General features: G+C 32.4%; 1 protein-coding gene across 2 annotated transcripts; it reads right to left on the bottom strand.

Moving 5' to 3' along the window:
- Positions 1 to 9,781: 9,781 nt before the first annotated feature.
- Positions 9,782 to 16,722, bottom strand: LOC108328261 (SUPPRESSOR OF GAMMA RESPONSE 1). 2 transcript variants are annotated; one of them, XM_017562095.2, is made up of 6 exons: positions 16,443 to 16,722; positions 13,693 to 13,825; positions 13,227 to 13,413; positions 10,811 to 11,307; positions 10,249 to 10,503; positions 9,782 to 10,163 (listed from the first exon to the last, which is right to left on the bottom strand). In XM_017562095.2, exons 1-6 carry the CDS (start codon positions 16,448 to 16,450, stop codon positions 10,110 to 10,112), a joined length of 1,134 nt encoding a protein of 377 aa, XP_017417584.1. In that variant the 5' UTR covers positions 16,451 to 16,722; the 3' UTR covers positions 9,782 to 10,109. The 2 variants fall into 2 exon arrangements, with proteins under 2 accessions (XP_017417584.1, XP_017417583.1); XM_017562094.2 differs by having other exon boundaries at positions 10,249 to 10,545; positions 16,443 to 16,720.
- Positions 16,723 to 19,876: the final 3,154 nt, after the last annotated feature.

Genomic DNA, 19,876 nt, shown 5'->3' with positions numbered 1-19,876 from the left:
CTTAAAACTTTTTTGGCGTTTATTTATTTATTTATTTTATTTATTGCCAATAAGAAATGGTAAATAAATTTTATTTATTATAATTAATGAAATATTTGTAAAAGGTATAATGATCTTATTTTCTTCATTAACAGTTATAAATGCAATGCACATGTTTTCTTTTATAGCAAAGTTTAATATTTAATAATATAAATAACTTTTATAATTTATAAAATTAATTCATTTTATATCTAACTTTTGAATTAAAATAATAATACTTATTACGAATAAAATATTATTGAAATGCTTACTTATATTAATTTAAATTATAATTAAAAAATTTTATAACAAATTAAATTAAGTTTGGAAATGATTAAACCAAATAAATTATTTATGTAAAACAAATATCATGTATTAGTTTCAATATTTTCCATAATATATAATTTATCTTTGAAAATAAATTTAATAGTTAAGAATAATAACATTTCTATTTTGATCCAAAATAAATATTTTTTATTTTTTATTTGTTTTTAATAATCAAAGTTAACCACATGTAAAAAAATTGAAACAGTCTTTATTGATTATGATGACAAAACAAAAATATATTAGAACTTTTGTATTTTTTAATATATCCATCAAAAAGTAAATTTAAATGATCTTATTCTATATATTTTGTAATTATTATGAGAAAATTGTGACATCCCAAATATATAGCAGATATATATACAAAGACATCACCAATTTATAATATTAGAAAATTGTTAAGAGATGTACTTAAAGTATTATAGGATTACAGCCTTCAAGAATTTACTAAGAAATTAAAACTTCAAGCACTAGAGTATTCCAAAATATGTCCAGAATTTGAAACTTAAAACATAACAAGGTTCTTCAAAATGACATAAGAGAACTAAGAATTCCTAGTGAGTCTAAGCTGCAGCATCATCTTCATTTCTCTCCAATGTTGCCTCCAAAGAAACCTCACCTTCCTCTGCTCACATCCAAGTGGATGATCATTGCAAAAGAAAACACATACAACAAGCACACAAACAAGCAAGGGTGAGCTAATTATATAAAAGCACGCATCATATCAAGCACATAACATACAAGAGTTAACTTAAATCAAAGCAGTTTAAGGCATACATCCTAGCATGTTATCTTCTAGACTTGACTCGTCCGAACTTTAGAATAGTCGAGCTATGGCGGGTCCTGCACTCGTGGTGACTTATGAAACTTGGGTTCCCCACCCTGCCACACTCACGAGGTTAGCATGTTCCGGGCCTTGAGGCATACTAGAAGCCCCCAAGACTAAGACCTCCTGCTACTCCTCACCACATGGATTAATCCCTCTACTTGAGTATGATTAGCCATTGGAGTTTCAGAATGACCCCCAAGACTGAGCTCCTACTTTCATTCTAAAACACTAAGGATCTCACCAAAAGATCCTACACACATGGAACTTGATTTATAACTTGGATCATACTTTCATCACTTTGTAATCATATACTTTCTGCCACAATCAACATATACACAATCTCAACAATTAAATCTAAGTTAATCAATACCAAGAACCAAACAGCTCAAACTAACCCATAACAGCTCATAAAATGCATCAATTTATACATACCTACAAGTAATATAATTATTGATTAACACTCACGTTTCAATATAAAAAACAACTATCCTTACTTTATTATTTATATATATATATATATATATATATATATATATATATATATATATATATGATACATAAGTGAAGGTTATAAATATATATTTTTATATTATATTAAGTGAAGGTTATAAATATATATTAGTTTAATATAATATAAAAATATATATTTATAACCTTCACTTATGTATCATATATATATATATATATATATATATTTATATATACATAATCCTTACTTTAAATTCTAAACACACAGTAACTGATTTCCTAAAATTATAATTGACTAGAAATTAACACATGATAACTTTATGCATCTACAATCAACTTGTTTTATTTTATTTTCATCCTAGTAGAGATCTTTCTTTATTCCAATTGGTCACCGAAGAGGACCCAGATGTCTGAACGCATCAAACTCACCTTCGACGCCAGCACATATGACTAGTCACAACTGACTGGACCAGGCCAGGGCTGTTCTATGATCAGGGATGTGCCAACTCAGGTTTTTAAGGTTCCTCTATCCTATCAACAAAGAAAGGCTCTCAACAATTAACAATTAATTTATTTAAATTATCTACCATGTTCTCTTATGCTCTAAATCTGAAATGCCTAATTTTAATATTTTCACTTCCTCTCACAACAACCTCAAACATTACCTATACATCTATTTAATACTCATATACATGCTATTAGAGAACCCTTACTCCAGACCTTCCAACAAGATCAATTTCAACCAACAAACTCATTCAAAACAGATTAAATTCATCACATCACAACATGCACAATTTCACAATTTCAGTTATAACACCCAATACAATAAAAGTCATAAAACAATTTCACAAGAGCACACCAGTTCAACATTCATATGCATATATTTTTATAAAATAAATTCATACAAAAAAATAATTAGCTCCCCTTACCTTGAAGTTGAGCAGTGTAGTTAACTAGAGTGCCTTAACTGTGTCTTCACAGCGAAAACCCAAACAGTGTCCTATAACCACCTAAATGGTGATGGAAACAACTCTTAGAGCTAGAATAGACATAGAATCAAAAGGAGCATCATGCAACCAGTAATGTTGCATGCCCTAAGTTCAAGAAAAGTGGAGAAACTGACTTACCCGTCCAAATGAAAATCTAATCGGATAGAAGGGAAGCTCTCAACTCCGTGAGCGAAAGAACACCACCTATTTGAAATTTCAACAGTTCAAATGAGTGTAAGGGTAGAGAAAAGGCAGAGCAAGAAGGAGAAAAATGGAGATGAGTTTAGAGAGAGAAAAGGGAAACTGGAAAAAGAACTCAGAGCTGGAAAATGAGGCCTCTTCTGAGGTCCTAGTGCCCTTAGCTTCTTGGGTCAGGCTGTAGGGCCCAATAACATTTCATTTTCAGGCTCTTACAAAAATTGTAATATATTTATTATATTATTTTATAGAATATATATATATAAAATATTTATGGATTAAATTAGATATGTGTTTAATTATATTTTATTACGGAGAAAAAGTTCATTTATGCACATTATATTGTAAATTTTGAAAATACATAATATTAGTTTTTTGTAGAGGATCTGCTCGATAAACAGCTTATCCATGCAGATCTTATTCAATACATCTATTCTAAAACAATCTTTTCTTTCAACTAGATATTTTAAGTCTTAAATACATCAATGTTTTATTTTTTGTCTTGTATTTGAACCTTTAGATTGTCATTGCCCATGTCTATTATGACTTTAGTAGTTTTCATGGATGGTCTACCAAGAATCAATGATACTTCTATATCTTTCTTAACGTCCATTATCACAAAGTCTATCCCAGCAAGTCTTCTCCAATTCCACAAGAATGTTTAATTGATCTATTAGCTAATTAGAGTGTCATCTTTGTAAAAGTAGAATCTCCACATCACCAATCCTTTTTTATCATTGACAATGGCATAAGGTTGATACTTGCTCCAAGGTCTAATAAAGCTTTTCCACTTGTCAGTTATCTTACAGTTACAAGTAATGTGAAGCTACCTGGATCAACAGGATTCTACGAAAATAATTCTGAATAATTACACTACATCCAGTCTTTAGTTCCAAAATTTTATCTTGTAAGATTTGTCTCTTTTTGGTTAATAAGTCTTTCATGAACTTTGCATAGCTAAGCATTGATGGGATAAACTTAAATTTTAGAAATTCATTAAAATCTTATTTTATTAGTCTTGGGTTTAGTAATATTTGATTTGATTTTGATAAAGATAAAATAGATATAGATAGTTTTGATTTTCCATTTATTTAGGAGAGTATTATTTTATTTTATTGATATAAGATAAAGATAGATTAGGTAGATTTTATTTTAAGTTAGTTGATATTCTATTGTTAGTTTTTATTATTTGTACTTGGCTCAAGGTCCTATTTGCACCTATTTAAAGGTTGTCAAGTTTCAATGAAAAGTAATCCCAGATAACTGAAGAGTATTATTATTTGTGTGGGTCACATTTTTTCCAACAATGGTATCAAAGCTTTATGCTCTGAGTACTGAGAGAGAGAAAAAGAGAGAGGAAATAGTCAAACATCGTGAGAGAAAAAGTGAGTGCTTGATTTTTTGAGAGATATGACAAAGGTTGTTAATGGTATGAGTATGCCACAATTGACGAGAAAAACCAATTATGATAATTGGTGCCTATAGGTGAAGGCGTTATTGAGATCCCAAGACATTTGGGATATGGTGGAAGATGGGTATATTGAACCTGATGAGGATGAACATCAGACGGTGGCACAAATGACAGCGTTGAAGAAAACTCATGCAAGAGATGGGTCAACAATGTATTTTATCTACAATACAGTAGATGAGTCGGGATTCGAAAATATAGCGAATGCCAAATCAACAAAAGAAGTCTGGGAGATATTGGAGGTTGCGTATAAAGGTCACAACCGCGTTAGACAAGTCCGAATACAAGCTCTTAGAGAAGAGTTTGAACAGTTGAAGATGAAGCCCAAAGATCATATAACCGAGTACATAACTCGGGTGGAGAAGGTGGCCAACCAACTCGGTAAGAATGGAGAACAAATGTCATCTAGCCGGGTTGTGGGAAAAATTTTGAGATCTCTTACAAAAGATTTCGAAAGTATCGTGTGTGTCATCGAAGAATCGAAGGACTTGTCGGTTCTCACAGTGGATGAACTTGCTGGGTCATTAGAAGCCCACGAACAAAGGAGAAGGAGTTGGGATAATCAGGTTGAACCCGACGACCAAGCATTATAGGTACAATTTGACTCGAATAAAACTCGGATTACTTAGAGCCGAGGTCTTAGAGGCAGAGGACGAGGAGGCCGAGGACGAGGTGGACGTGGCCGAGGTAATTTTGAGAATGATGAAGAGCAAACCGGTCAGCAGAATTGGTGTGATCGAGGACAAGGGAAAGGCCGAGGAGATCGGTCAAGAGTGGAGTGTTTTAAGTGTGGCAAGTATGGTCACTATGCAAATGAGTGTAGGTCAACAAAGTGTTACAACTGTGGCAAGTTTGGTCATATTGCAAAGTATTGCAAGACCGAGATAAAGGGGGAGACTAATTTCATTACTGAAGATGCAGAAGAACTATTGCTGGTAAAGAGCTCGGATGCAGTGGACATGGAGGGCCCAATCCCAATAATGGATGAAGTGATATTGGTAAATGATGCAACAATTGTGGAGAAGGAAAACCAGGAGAAAGAACTCAAACAAAAAGATGAAGAGATTCAACGGATAGGGAGGCTTCTAGATGAACAGAGGGTTGAGCTTAAGGAGCTGAAGAAGGCGACTCTTGAAAAGGAAGAGAAAGCATATAGCGTTCATGAACCAGATAAAAATAGGGAAGAAGAAGATGAAGGAGAGATGAAGGCTATGAGATTTCTACCAACTCGGTATGGTATCTAGATACTGGGTAAGCAATCATATCTGTGGAAACGAGAACTTTTTTCATAAACTCACCAAGGTGGAGGCCAAATTTATGTCTTTCAGAGATGACTCCAAGGTGGCCGTGATAGGGCGTGGAACAATCCAACATATGCAGAAGAATGGACGAGTTGGAGAGATTAGGGATGTTTACTATGTTCCGAAGCTCAAGAGCAATATTTTAAGCATGAGTAAGATAATTGAAAAAGGTAATTCAGTTTTTATGAAGGACCAGGTATTGTATTTAAAGGATAAACATGGTCATCTAACAACCAAGGTAAAAGCAAAGAAGAACCGGTTGTATGAACTAGAGCTAAAAATCTTTGAGAGAAGATGCAAACCCGGAGTGGGATGATGCACATGAAAAGTCGAATGAAGGAAGGAAGAATTTAAGTTTATGGGGGAGTTTGTTGGGATAAACTTAAATTTTAGGGATTCATTAAAATCTTATTTTATTAGTCTTGGGTTTAGTAATATTTGATTAGATTTTTGATAAAGATAAAATAGATATAGGTAGTTTTGATTTTCCATTTATTTAGGAGAGTGTTATTTTATTTTATTGATATAAGATAGAGATAGATTAGGTAGATTTTATTTTAAGTTAGTTGATATTCTATTGTTAGTTTTTATTATTTGTACTTGGCCCAAGGCCCTATTTGCACCTATTTAAAGGTTGTCAAGTTTCAATGAAAAGTAACCTCAGAGAATGAAGAGTATTATTATTTGTGTGGGTCACGTTTTTCCCAATAGTCTTATTTTATCCAATGTTGGGTACAAACAAAGTCCCACATCGAATAAAATAAGAGATAGATCTATATGTATATGTATGTGTGTGTTGAACCTCCCTACAAATGGTATCAGAGCCCATGGTTCAGGTCTTGTGACCGGGCTCAGTCGAGTACGTCCCTCCATGATCAGGTGAAGCCCTAGTAGGTGGCCAGTGGCAGATAGCCTGAAAGTGAATCATGAGAGGTGGAGAGCAAGAGATGCTCAGTGTTTGACCATGGATTGTGAATGAGAAGTGATGACCATGGTGTACTCGAGGATAAGAAAAGACTTCCGCTGTAGGGGAGGTGGAGGTAGTCCTTTGTTTGAGGAGAGGATGTTGGGTACAAACAAAGTCTCACATCGGATAAAATAAGAGATGGACATGAGTTTATATACACATAAGATACCTCCATTGTTAAGAGGCCTTTTGGAGTGATACCAAAAGCAAATCCGTGAGGGCTAGGTCCAAAGCGGACAATATCTTACCAGTGTGGATTTTTATGTGTATGTGGTGTGAAACCTCCCTACTCCATGACTTCAGTAAATGGTGTATTGATTTATTGTTTCTTGATCATATCCAAAAACTTTGTAAATTCTCTTTCTTTGTCCTTCCTTATTGGTTTGTGAGAATATGGTAGGTGAGTGACAAGAGGACAATCATCTTCAAACAGGTTTCTTCTTATTCTTTTCTCCCTTTTTCTTTTTTCTCTCTTTTTCTCTCTTTCTTTTTCACTCCCTAGTTTTTCTTTTCGACTAGGTACACTCTCTTCATCTTTTTCTACATTTTGTTTTTCTCTCAATTCTTCAAGATTTGCAGCACTCTTCTTATTTTTTTGCTATAAGTTTTTCACAGTAAGTCTCACACTCTTTCTCCCTTTCTCTCTCTTTTTCTATTTCAATTTCCTTACTCATTTCTTCAATTCTCAAATCTTCACCAATCTCTTTACCTACGACATTTCCTTGCCTTGAGATGGTAAGATCGTTTAAGCAAACCTTGTTTTAAAGTTTAACATAACTTCTAAACGAAATAATGTTAAATCATCTATGATAACTATCAAATGTGTTAAACATTACCTTTAAAAATGACTAAATGATATGAGAACGTCTAATATCACAAGACATCTAAGGTATACATAAAAAACGTTAAACGCAGTAGACCTCCTACCAGAGCGTCTAATCATCATAACGTTTAAACAAAAAGACAAAGTGTTTAAATACAAGTTTTGCTAAAACTAAACATCTTTTAAAAGTTACTCAAAACAGACTAACATCAAAGGATTATACCAAGCATCATGCCTAAGCGCATAAGTCATCTAACACATGAAATGGCTAGGTTGTCTAATGATTTAAATGCATGTATATTCAAGTACTTTTTGTATATTGTGTTGTCTTTTTCTATGCAGATTATCAACTTTATTCAAAAGCCTTCTCAGAATCAGGAGAGCATAGAGACATAATGATATCCAAAGAATGTTTTATACATGCATTTTGCTTGTCTCATTTGTACATAACACAATTGCTATGTAAGAAAGCAACATAACTTCTGACTCTATCATGAAGTCTACATACTTAAAAGAAATTCACAACTATGAGTAACATATCTTTTTCGGAGATGCCTATTTAAAGGGAAGTGCTAAAGAGAAGAAAAAGAATTTTAGCCATCAAGATCCACATGCTCACTATCTTTCTCTATGCTAATTTCTTTAAAACTATCCATGGAAAGATCTTTTACAAATTTTTAGAAGTTCATTGTATTATTCATATATCCTTTTCAAGAGAGTTTTCTTTTGTCTTATAAGAAATTAAAAGCACATGTTGTGTTATATTCAAAAGTGAATTCAAACATTTATATTGTTTAAATCAGTGGAGTTAAATGTTATACACAGATTCTCTAGTGTGGATACCAAGAGTCGTTAAACTTGTTCTAGTCAAACTGACTAGGGTTGAAACTATAAGTGATTGATAAACTTGTATTCCAAGAATGATTTGTACTCGTTCTAATTTTTGTATAAGATTAGTGAAACTTCTTAACAGGTTGTTAAGGAAGAATTTGATGTAACTCAGGTTAAGTGAACTAATATAAAACTAAAGTATGATTTATAACATTTGTTTTCCATTCAAACACTCTTTTTAACTAAGTATTTAAACTATTGTGTAGATTGTCTAACCATTACCGAGTAACTTAATCATTATTTGCAAAAAAAAAAACATTATGAAAAAAAAATTTAACAACTTTTTTTGACAACGCATAGATTGTAACTTGTGATTGGTCCGTTTCAATTACTTTTTTAAAATTAAATTCAAGCAAACCAATAAAATGACGACACATGTCTTGTAAAAAAGTTGTTAATATATCATAATCCAAACATTATTCAAACTTTCATTTCTAATATTTTCCTGCATTTCATAAACTTCCAATTTAAAGACATGCATATATATATATATGTATATATATGTATGTATATATATATGTATGTATATATATATATATATATATATATATATATATGTATGTATATATATATATATATATGTATATATATATATATATGTATGTATATCACCATTGCACCATTTCAACAATGAATAAGAATGAGGGTATTTAATGCACAAAACAACTCTGACGGATCAATTTTCGGTGCATATAATGAAGTTTATCAGCAATCAACACCGAAGCAAGTCAAAAGCCATATTTAATATGCAGAATGGGCATTCACCATGAGCAATTAGTACCTAAGAACCTAAAGAATTTAAAGAGCAGTATGGTCTAGCATGATATCTATATTCGTCGTGATGTACCAATTATAGGTCATTAATGTTTGATAGTGATAAAGTCACTCATGTAATTGACCTCATGTGCCTCAGTCAGGAGAAACATATATTAGCACCAAACAAGTTGTTTTTGGGAAAATCAATGGAGATGCAATGCAAAATGATTGAATTAGACATAATTTTTTTACTAATAGTAAACTAGGATAAATCTGTTTTTGTTATCCCTTAAGCCTCTCACTTTATTATTCTTGCTTACATTCCATTATTTGCTTCTCTTGGAAATTTGAAAACATTAAATAGCATCTCAAATTTCAGCAAAAATAAATTAAAATTCAATAAAAACAATCATTTATTTACGAAAAACTTTACTAATTCAAATAAATCACTTCCCTTGCACTCAGACTGTATTTTAAATATATTTCTCCCTGTTAATTAAGAAAACGACTAACTTATTTGCAAGAGTTAGTATTTTCTAGCACAAGTCTTCTAGTTTACTACCATCATGCGCACATCACCATGTGTCCATAAATAAGTTTAAGCAGTTCTATCTTTACTACAGAGCATATTTGTTCATATACAGGAAATTAATGTAGGTATTGATTATATGTTCACAATATTCCAATAGAACCGCTATCATCACCACATCTACTAAATATATTCAGAGTCGAATACAACATTTCGGATCTAGCCGAAAAAGATGTATTCATCGCTTCCATGGCTAACATAAAGAGTCAAAGCAATAGTATAAAATAGGCCATAGACGAAACAAATATGCCTCAAAACAAGATCACAAATAACCCCCACGTGAAGGCCACAAGTCCAGCTCTAGCTTAGATTGAGCTCAACTACATGATTTGACAAAAAGGTTGAGTTCGGTAACCAAAGGCAGTACCGTTTCAGCTCACAAGGACAAAAGCTTCTTCACATGACGAAAACCTAAGCTTGATGCCCTATATTAAGGCATCCGAAAGAGATGAAAGAAACAACTTCTGGATTTAGTATCAAAAAGAACTTCATAATCTGCCCATCCACTCAAGGATACTGTACTGAGAACAGAAGTTCAAATTCTGACACAATGAAAACGAGAGTATGTTATAAAGTTGCATAACTCTAAATAAAAAGTGGAGTCAACAAGGGGAATAAGATGCTTACAGAATGATCAAAGTCCGGAGTGTCTAATTCCAGCGTATCCAGGACAGATATTCCACAAGATTCGTTATCATTTCTAGCTATTTGATTATCATAGAATTCTAAGTCACAGAGATTGCTGGAGTCCAATCCATAATCATTTAACAGATCAGAAGAATCTAAGATTTCCTTGCACAATAATATGTCGTCCAAGCCATCATATTCAGTGTGTTTCTCAGCTTGTAATTCGCCAGGTAAGCATGCAGAATTGTCTAGGTCCTGAACATCAGATATAGGGGCATGTGATTCTCCAAGAATTGTCTAGTTCGTAAAAAAAAAGTAAATTTTAGTAAGCCAAAGGTAGATGGTAAAAAAATAGTAAAAATGTTGCGTAAGTTATGTACTCATTACTACTAGAATTAGAACACACTACAGAGAAAATCAAGACACTGATTTATGCTGGCTATCTCACTGGTAATATTATGGTTGATTGCTATTTTCCGTTTGATCTTTCTAAAAGATAATTAACCATATAGTGAAACTAATAATCATATTTAACTAATATGCATCAAATATAGTTACTCACCTGGACAAAAGGCAGAGGTACAGTTTCATCGATACAATCATCACAATCAACAGAGTTTCCTGCACGAGGTGGATGGGGAGGATTTGGTTTTGGAGTCCTGGGACTTGTTCTTGACACTATATTGTCAAGATCTTCAACCATTGGATTGTCCTCATTTTTCTCAGTTTGCTTTTGCTGTTGATAAAAAAATTTAGAAACCACATACTCACCTTCCTTTTCATTTTTTTCCGTCCCTAGATGATACTGATGCATTACCCAGTTGGATTTGAAGGGTTTGGACCCACTCTTAGATCTTACATGAAGAACCATGATTTTCTTAAAGCCTTTGCACATTCCATTTTGCATTATAGCTTTCGTCCTACCTGTCTTGTGCCAATGCCAATGTTCTTCACTCAAACCCTGTGGATGATGAATCTTTCTACGCTTTCTTTGACTAGTTGCATAAGCATTGATTGTCTTGTGAAAGATATGGAAATAACTACCATCTTTTTTAGCACCTGAAGAAACGAAAGAGACCAAATTTGACAATAGCCCAAACCTTTAGGCATTAAATTATAATAAAGATAAGGTTTAATATTATATTTGATCCTGTCGACTTTGTTTGATGTGAAATTCATTTTTTTCGAGTCTTTAATGTGGTTTTAATTTGTAATTTATATTCAATTTGATCTTTTTTCATGAAACCATTTGAACAATTAACTGAAGATAAACCGTTCATGTCATATCTCACTTAGTGGGTTTTTTTATTATCTTTTTAAGCTTTATTAATTTTTTTCTAAATTTAAAAAAAGTTCAACATGTGTCTAGTCAACCTTGTGTCATGTGACAATGTCAATATCACGTGTCAAGTTAGTATCAGTGTCACATGTCGGTATCAATGTCACGTGTTAGTGTCTTATAAAATTTTGGTTAATTTAATTTCAATTTTTGTTAATTTTATTCAATTCCATTCCAAATTTGTTCATCTTTAAATTGAGATCAAATTTATTTTTTATTAAAATTCACATTTTTATTAAATATTTCTTTCATCATTTTTAAATCAACACTAACTGTATTATGTTTGATATTTTCTACATGTAAAAACTAACTCTAACCGTATTATGTTTGATATGTTTGATATTTTCTACATGTAAAAACTAGAGTTAGAGTTGGTTAAAAATAATGAAAAATAATTTTAAAAATAATAAAAAATTTCTTTCTAATTTTAAAAATAAATTAGAATTTTCTTTATAATTTTAAAAAATAATGAAGAAATCTCCAAATTTAAAAATAATCAAGTATTTTCCTTCTAATTTTAAAAATAATGAAGAATTTTTGCTTAAATTTTGAAAATAATAAAGATTTTTTCTTCTAATTTCAAAAATAATGAAGAATTTTCATTCTAATTTTTAAAATAATGAAAATTTTCCTTCTAATTTTAAAAATAATGAAGAATTTTTATTCTAATTTAAAAATAATGAAAAAATTCCCTTCTAATTTTAAAAGTAATGAAAAAAATTCCTTCTAATTTTAAAAGTAATAAACAATTTTCCTTTTAATTTTAAAAATAAGGAAAAAAAATTCTTCTGAAATTTAAAATTGAAACTGAATTTAACAAAATTAACAAAATGAAAACTGAATTGAATATAAGACACTAACACGTGACATTAACACATGACATTAATACTAACTTGACACCTGACACACTAACTTAACACATGACACTAACATGGTCACGTATCACATTGTTGACTTGACATGTGTCCAACATTTTTAAAATTAAAAAAAATAAAAATTAAACATAAATTTAGACGATTTAGACGACATCATAAAAAAAAAGACTAAATTAAACATAAATTAAGAAAATTAAACCACATTTAACACTCAAAAAAAATAAGTCCTACATTAAACGAAGTCAACGAAAATAAGAACCAAAAGTGATATTAAACCTAAAGATAATCATAATTAGCAGCAACTAATATTTTGGCAATCAAAGAATGTTGCCTCCCTTCAACCCTATCACTAAAGTATTAAACATATCTATCAATTAGCATGGTTTGAATCTTGATTAGGATAATATCTAAAGGGGTAAATTGAGATTTGATAAACTTAAACTTTCAACATTATGGATTATATTATGCTTTATTTAACCTTTTCAAAAATAAATTTTTAAAAAATTGAATTGAATTCTAGGGTGCAGAAATAATTCTAATAACATTAACGGGTCATTCAATCATATTATCTATACTCCATTACACAAGGGGCATCCCTTGTCACTTACAAATGTAAGAAAGTATTTTATCAGTCTTCCCTCCACGTATTTTTCTGGTATGGCAGATGACTTTATTTTACAAGTTCATTTATCAATCAAGTATGACGGAAAGAGTGCAAAGTTTATATATTTGAATTGAAAGGAGAAGGGTCAGAGAATTATTACCTGGAAGATTTTCTGGATGAGTGTAGCAAATACCTTGGTCTCCTTCCAGAGTTGAGATGAACTCCTTGATAAACATATCTGGCTGTGTGTTTCCAACACCACATTTTCCTGCTAAATGTTCCAAGAGTTCTACATCAGAAGGATCAAACTTTACACCAAGAGGAAAGCCAGGCCACTCACTAGAAACCTGTATGCAGAGAAATATTCGTAATAAAACATCTGCTATCATTCAAACTCGTGCTAAACTTTTTCAATAATTAATCCAGGTACAGAAGTAAAGTATGCAAACTTTTTCACAAGCACATTTCACATTTGTGTACCATGAAACAAAAACATAATGTAGAGTATCAACATACTGAACTCAGCAGTAACATGAAGAGCAAAGGTTGCTTCTAATAATCTATTTATAGTGCATGTTTGAATTTGAGTAAGCTATGAATATAATTCTGAATTCCAACACACATACATCACTGTTATCAATACGATAATGACAGTTAGGACATTCTCGATATGCCCCACAATCCTTGATTTGATCAGCTGAAGATAGAGTAGTGTTCTTCACTTTCTTTGCAAATCCTCCAAAGTCAATAAGCCAACTCCTGCAGAAAAAAATTAACAAAAGTATTTTGTGTCATCACTCCATAACCAACAAACAACAATAGATGAAGAAATTTTAATACATTAACTGGATACAGTTAAAAAATGGCTGTTAGAAAACAAAAATCAATCAGTAAGCCCTAAAAGGTGTTCGGGTAAACTTCAATAAGGAAATATTTAGTAGAGATTTTATGAGTAGTAATATTTGGATGTTTTAGGAGAGAAAGTATCAGTAGTTTAATAGGTTATGATTTGGGTTATATTTTGGAGATATTGTGGCTTGGTAAAGAAGCAAAATGTAAGGCCTATAAATTGTAGTGTCTAGGTGACACAATAAATAAGAAAATAAAAGGAAGTGAATAAGAATTTTCACATAAAGAGTTCCGATTTGCTAACAAATTGATATCAAGAGCCAATTAGCTTGAATGCCTGAGTAGAAAAGAGTTAGAGAGCTAGGGTAGAGTTTGAGTGCGATGGCCAACCTTGCAAACAATATGTCTTTGCCCAAGTTGACAAAGGCAGTCAACTATGATAATTGGAGTCCAAAGATGAAGGTTCTCCTTGGCTCCCAAGAAAATTGGGTGGTGGTTGAAGATGGTTGCAAAGAACCAGTCAACACCACATATTGCTCGAATGCCTAGATAAACACGTTGAAAGGAGCGCATGTGAAGGACAAGGCTGCTCTGTACTTCCTGTACCAAGTTGTCGATAAGTCCGACTTAGAGAAGATAACAAATGTTAAATCTTCAAAAGAAGGGTGGGACATTATGGAGAAGGCATGTACCAAGTTGTCGATAAGTCCAGCTTAGAGAAGATAACAAATGTTAAATCTTCAAAAGAAGTGTGGGACATTATGGAGAAGGCGTGTACCAAGTTGTCAATAAGTCCGGCTTAGAGAAGATAACAATGTTAAATCTTCAAAAGAAGTGTGGGACATTCTGGAGAAGGCATATAAGGAAAATGATGGTGTGAAGCAGGTTTGGCTCAAAAGAGAAGGAGGCTAAAGTATTAGCCATGTATATAACTCAGGTTGAAGCCAAGGTGAACTAACTCGGTAAAAACGGAGAGATGTTGCCTACTAACTGAGTTGTGGAGAAGATTCTGAGGTCATTGACAGATGACTTTAAGAATATTGTTTACATCATTGAGGAGTCCAAGGACTTGTCAATGCTCTCGGTTGAAGAGTTTGTCAGGTCGCTTGAAGTACATAAGCAATGGAGTAGGAAAAAGAAGTGGAAGCCATTTGATCAAGCACTTCAAGAAAAGCTTGTCATGAAAGAAGAAGCTTGGAACACTCATGGTCGTGGTGGACGAGGAAAATGGAGAGGAGGTCGATAAGGCAACTCAAAGTTGAGTGCTTTAAATGTGGTAAGCCTGACCACTATACAGACCTATAAATTGTAGTGTCTAATTGACACAAAAACACTAAGAAAATACACGGAAGTAAATAAGTTTTTTCACATAAAAAGTTTCGATTTGCAAACAAAAGGTTATGTGTTGAGGAAGCGTAGCAGGTATGAAGAGGTAAACTATTACGAAATCAACATTTCATAACTGAAAGGACTCACATAATTCGTGCAAAGGTGGATGAAACTTGAATTTCAAGGTTATTTATATTATCAAAAGTGAACCCGATTCTTTCCATCATTCAAAGACAAAACACCCTGTTATTTAAGAATGTCAATTTCATATTCTGAATACCAACCATGGGTAAACAAATAAAATCATGCAAGAAAATAGGCATGCAAGGGCAAGGTGCAGATGAGTAGTGTTATGTAGTACAACGACATTAAATAAAATCATAAGCAGAAGAAATATTTTTTCCCACCCAATCCGCAACCAAGGATTGTTTATACCTTATCACCCAATCGGAAAGAAATCCTGCTCCCTGATGCATGACAGACATAACATTCAATTGAACTTAATGTAGATTTCACTCTTCATATTCCCTCTAGAAAAAACTGTTTTAACAAGAGGCTTATTTGAGGATCGGATGCCCAAAAACAATAAAAACAACTTCAAAGCTCAAAATGTAGTTTCTTTCAAGGATGATAAATATCCTGTGATGCAAACCAATTTCACTCATTGTCCATATTCGTCACAACTTTTCTTACAGTCTACCCCTATAGTTTCACTGACATAAGTAACTATGAAGCCTCCAGCAAGTCTGATCCTCCAGACTGCTTCATTGAAACATTCACTACTATTAATGGGTGTATTTCAAACTCCCAAAAGAACATCAAATTCACTGTGCAGCACTTCCTAACTTTTCCCGTTCGCACATTGCAAGAATGCAAGACACCGCCCCATTGTCACACAGAAGCCACAAACCCTCAACAAAAATGGGAATATCACAATACCCTCAAACAATAATTTCAAAACATGGAAAAAAGGCATCCATATTCATCGTTGGCCATCATCAACCCCAGAAGACACACAAAATAATAATAATAATAATAAAATAAACTTTGGCATACCCTGTACTGCACAAAATCCCTTTTCCTCAAAACTCAAGAAAAAAAAAGAAAGGAAACAGCTTTTTGAAACAAAACGTATCCCTCCAACTTCAAAAACGAAATATTTGCTGGCAGTGTTAAGAATCACTTATTCTGAACTCACCTAGCCATTGTATCGAAGAAGAAAAAAACCACATCCAATAGGCACCTTCGGCGTATTCGACTTGAACAATTTTTTTGCTGTTCTCAGTCGGCAAGGCGAAAGCAACTGCGTAAGTGAGCGGGAAATTCCACTAAGGCGTATGTTGGAATTGGTATGGAAGAGGCTGGGTGTCCGAACCTATGTCTCGTCAAGGGTGTTTTCTTAACGAGCCTGTGGTTTGGAGGGGCGGGCCCCAGTGTTGCCCAACGGTGTGAAGTATAAGGTGTAGCTTCGAAAACCGAGTAAGCGCTACTATGAACGTATGAATCTTGCTCATCAAGCTAAAGCTAAAGATGGTAAAGCTATTAAGTATCCTCTAATTTTTTTTTAATTAATCGTCGTCATTTTTTAGTCGGATATAAAGGTGGAAAAAATTAACCAAACTCAACTAAATAATTATACTATATTATCTTAAAATACAAAATTATTTATAAAACAATTAAAATGAAATAATGTTTTCGAAGCAAACATTGTTTTCCAAGTTTAACATAACATCTAAACCTGTTAAAAGCTTTAAAAGCTACTTTTAAAAATGACTAAATGATATGAGAATGTGCGATATCACAAGAACATCTAATGTATATATAAAACACGTTAAACGTTATAGAGCTCCTAAGAGAACTTCTAATCGTTATAACGTCTGACAAAAAGATAAAGCGTTTGAACACAAGTTTCTTTAGATGCTACATAACCAAATGACTGTACAAGTTACTCAAAACAAACTTGCACAAATCATTATACTAGGAATCACACTTAAATACTTAAATCGTCTAACGCATTAAATGCCTAAGTCAGCATAATGATATGAATGCATGTATATTCAAGTACTTTTTATTTATTGTGTTGTATTATCTTTCTTTTTGCAAATTATCAACTTTATTCAAAAGCTTACTCTGAATTGGAAGAAAGTTTAGAGACACGAAGATATTCAAAGAACGTTTCATATATGTCTTTTGTCTGTCTCATCCGTACATAACATAGTTGCTCTACAAGGAAGCAACATTGCTTCTGACTCTATCATAAGTACTACATACCTAGAAGAAAGTCAAAGTTATGAGTAATGAATCTTTTTTAAAGATTTCTATATAAAGAGAAATGTTGAAGAGAAGAAAGAAGAGCTTTTGCTATCAAGAATATTATATGCTCATTATCTTTCTCTAAGTTATTTTATTTGAAACTCATTTGTGAAAATATCTTTTACAAGTTTTCAAAAGCTCATTGTATTATTTATATATCTTTTCTACAAGAGAAATCTTCTGCCTTGTAAGAACTCAAAAACACTTGTTGTGTTTAGATTCAAAAGTGAATTAAAACGCTTGTATACTTTAACTCAGTAGAATTAAATGTTATAAACAATTTGTCTAGTGTTAATACTAGGAGTGGTTAAACTTGTCTAACCAGTTGGTTAGTGTTGTAAACCAGGAGTGGTTAAACTCGTATTAGTGAAACCTCTTAATAGATTATTGAAAGAGAACTGAGTGTAACTTAGATTGAGTGAATCAGTATAAAACTAAAAGTGTAATCTATCGCATTTGTTTTCAAACAACATTTTCCATTCAAACGCTTTATTTAACCAAGTGTTTAAACTATTGTGCATATGTCTAACCACTACTAAGTAACTTAATCACTATTTGAAAAAAATCTTTAAAACATTATTCAAACCCCCCTTTCTAGTGTTTTCTTTTATTTCAGTTGGTATCATAGCTAACCTCAGGGGTTAGTTCTTAAAAGATCGCGAGGAAAAGATCCTTCTTGCATGATTGAAAATGAAGGGTACGTTGTCAACCACCCTCTTTTATTTAAGAGAGAAAAATTTGATTATTGGAAACACATAATGATTGCATTTTTCGAGTCCTTCCACATTGATATATGGGATGTTGTGGAAAGAAGCAAATGGTCTAATGACCAAAAACAATTGTACCTTTTAAACTCCAAAGCTAGAAACACTATAATGTGTGCTCTTTCTAAAGAGGGTTATAGGAAAGTTCATGCCTTCAAAGGAGAAAAGGAGATATAAGATACCTTGGTCATCACTGATGAGGGATCAAATGAAGTGAAAAGAAATAAGTTCAATCTGCTAACTAGACAATATGAGCACTTCTCGATGCTACACAATAAAAGCATATAGGCAAAGTTCAATAGATTTCAAACGATTTTAAATGAGTTAAGATCACTAGGTGAGATTTTATGAAAACTTTGATAATATTGATTAAATTCTTCATAGCCTTCCTAAGCAATGGTGACCACAAGTTACAACTCTAAGAACCTCAAAAAATCTTGATGGGATAAGCTTAAAAGAACTTGTTAGAATCCTTAAAGTCCATTAGTAAGAGCTTCAATAAGATGATATGCTGAGAAAAGAAAATAGCATTCCTCTCAAAGCTTAGAAGCCTACTAGAAGGACACCAACAAAATCCTTTAAGGCTAAGGATCCCACAGAAGAGGCTGACGAGGAAGAAGACTCTAACAATGAAGAAGAGGAAAATGAGTTATTGTTCATCTCAAGGAGAATCCACTCTATTAGGAAAAACAAGAGAAAAACTTCTTTTAGAGGGAGACATACTAGATCAACCTCGAGGAGTGATCCAAAGGACAAAAGAAAGGAATGACCAATAGTCTACTACGAGTGCAAGAAGTTAGGACATTTCAAGTCAGAATGTCTAGATCTTGAGAAGTCCAAGAAAAAAGTAATATTAAAAAAGAAGGACAAGAAGAAAGTTTACATGAGTACACGGAAAGATTTAGACACATTAAACTCAAAAGAAGAGCTTAAAGAGGAAGCCAACCTTTGTCTAATGGAAAATGTTGCTAAATACTCATCAGACGACTCTAATGAGGAGGTAGACTTCAAGAATATAATGAATTGCTTTCCAATTCTTCTAAACTCTTTGAGGCTTTTAAAAATATAAGAAAATAAAATAGAAAGTTTTAAAAGAAAATTATTCCTTGAAAAATAGATTGATGTCGTTTGAAGATGAGGTCAAACTATTAAAGAACAATAATAATGACCTAAATAGGAAGCTTGTTTAGGCAAAACGTGAAGTTGAAAATCTCATTCTAAAGAATGAGAGATTTGCCAAGAATTCAACAATTGTTGAGGACGTTAAGCATGTCGAAGTACTTCTAAAGGAAAATGATACTTTACATAAAGTGTTAAACAAAACTTTTGAAGGAAACTAGTGTTTAAAGCTCCTGATCAAGGACAATAAACATCCGTTTGACAAAACATGATTAGGCTTTTCAGGTAAAACCAATTTTCGTAAATATAAAACTATCAATTTTGCTAAAGCTAAATATATTGATGATAAATCTCCTTATGAAAAGAATAAGATAATCAAGTCTAACAAAAAAGGAACCAATGCTTTATGGGTACCTAAATGCAAAATAATTTCTAT

Source organism: Vigna angularis, chromosome 2 (assembly GCF_016808095.1).
Source record: "Vigna angularis cultivar LongXiaoDou No.4 chromosome 2, ASM1680809v1, whole genome shotgun sequence".
Taxonomy (NCBI): Eukaryota; Viridiplantae; Streptophyta; class Magnoliopsida; order Fabales; family Fabaceae; genus Vigna; species Vigna angularis.
The sequence above is the reverse complement of the archived record's forward strand: the minus strand, read 5'-3'. Positions and strand labels throughout refer to the sequence as shown.

Excerpts from the sequence above, each read along its gene's own strand:
- LOC108328261 (XM_017562094.2), bottom strand. Across the intron at positions 13,414-13,692 it reads ATCGTATTGATAACAGTGAT|GTTTCTAGTGAGTGGCCTGG; the intron begins GTATGTGTGTTG and ends CTCTGCATACAG. Across the intron at positions 10,546-10,810 it reads TACCTCTGCCTTTTGTCCAG|ACAATTCTTGGAGAATCACA; the intron begins GTGAGTAACTAT and ends TTTACGAACTAG.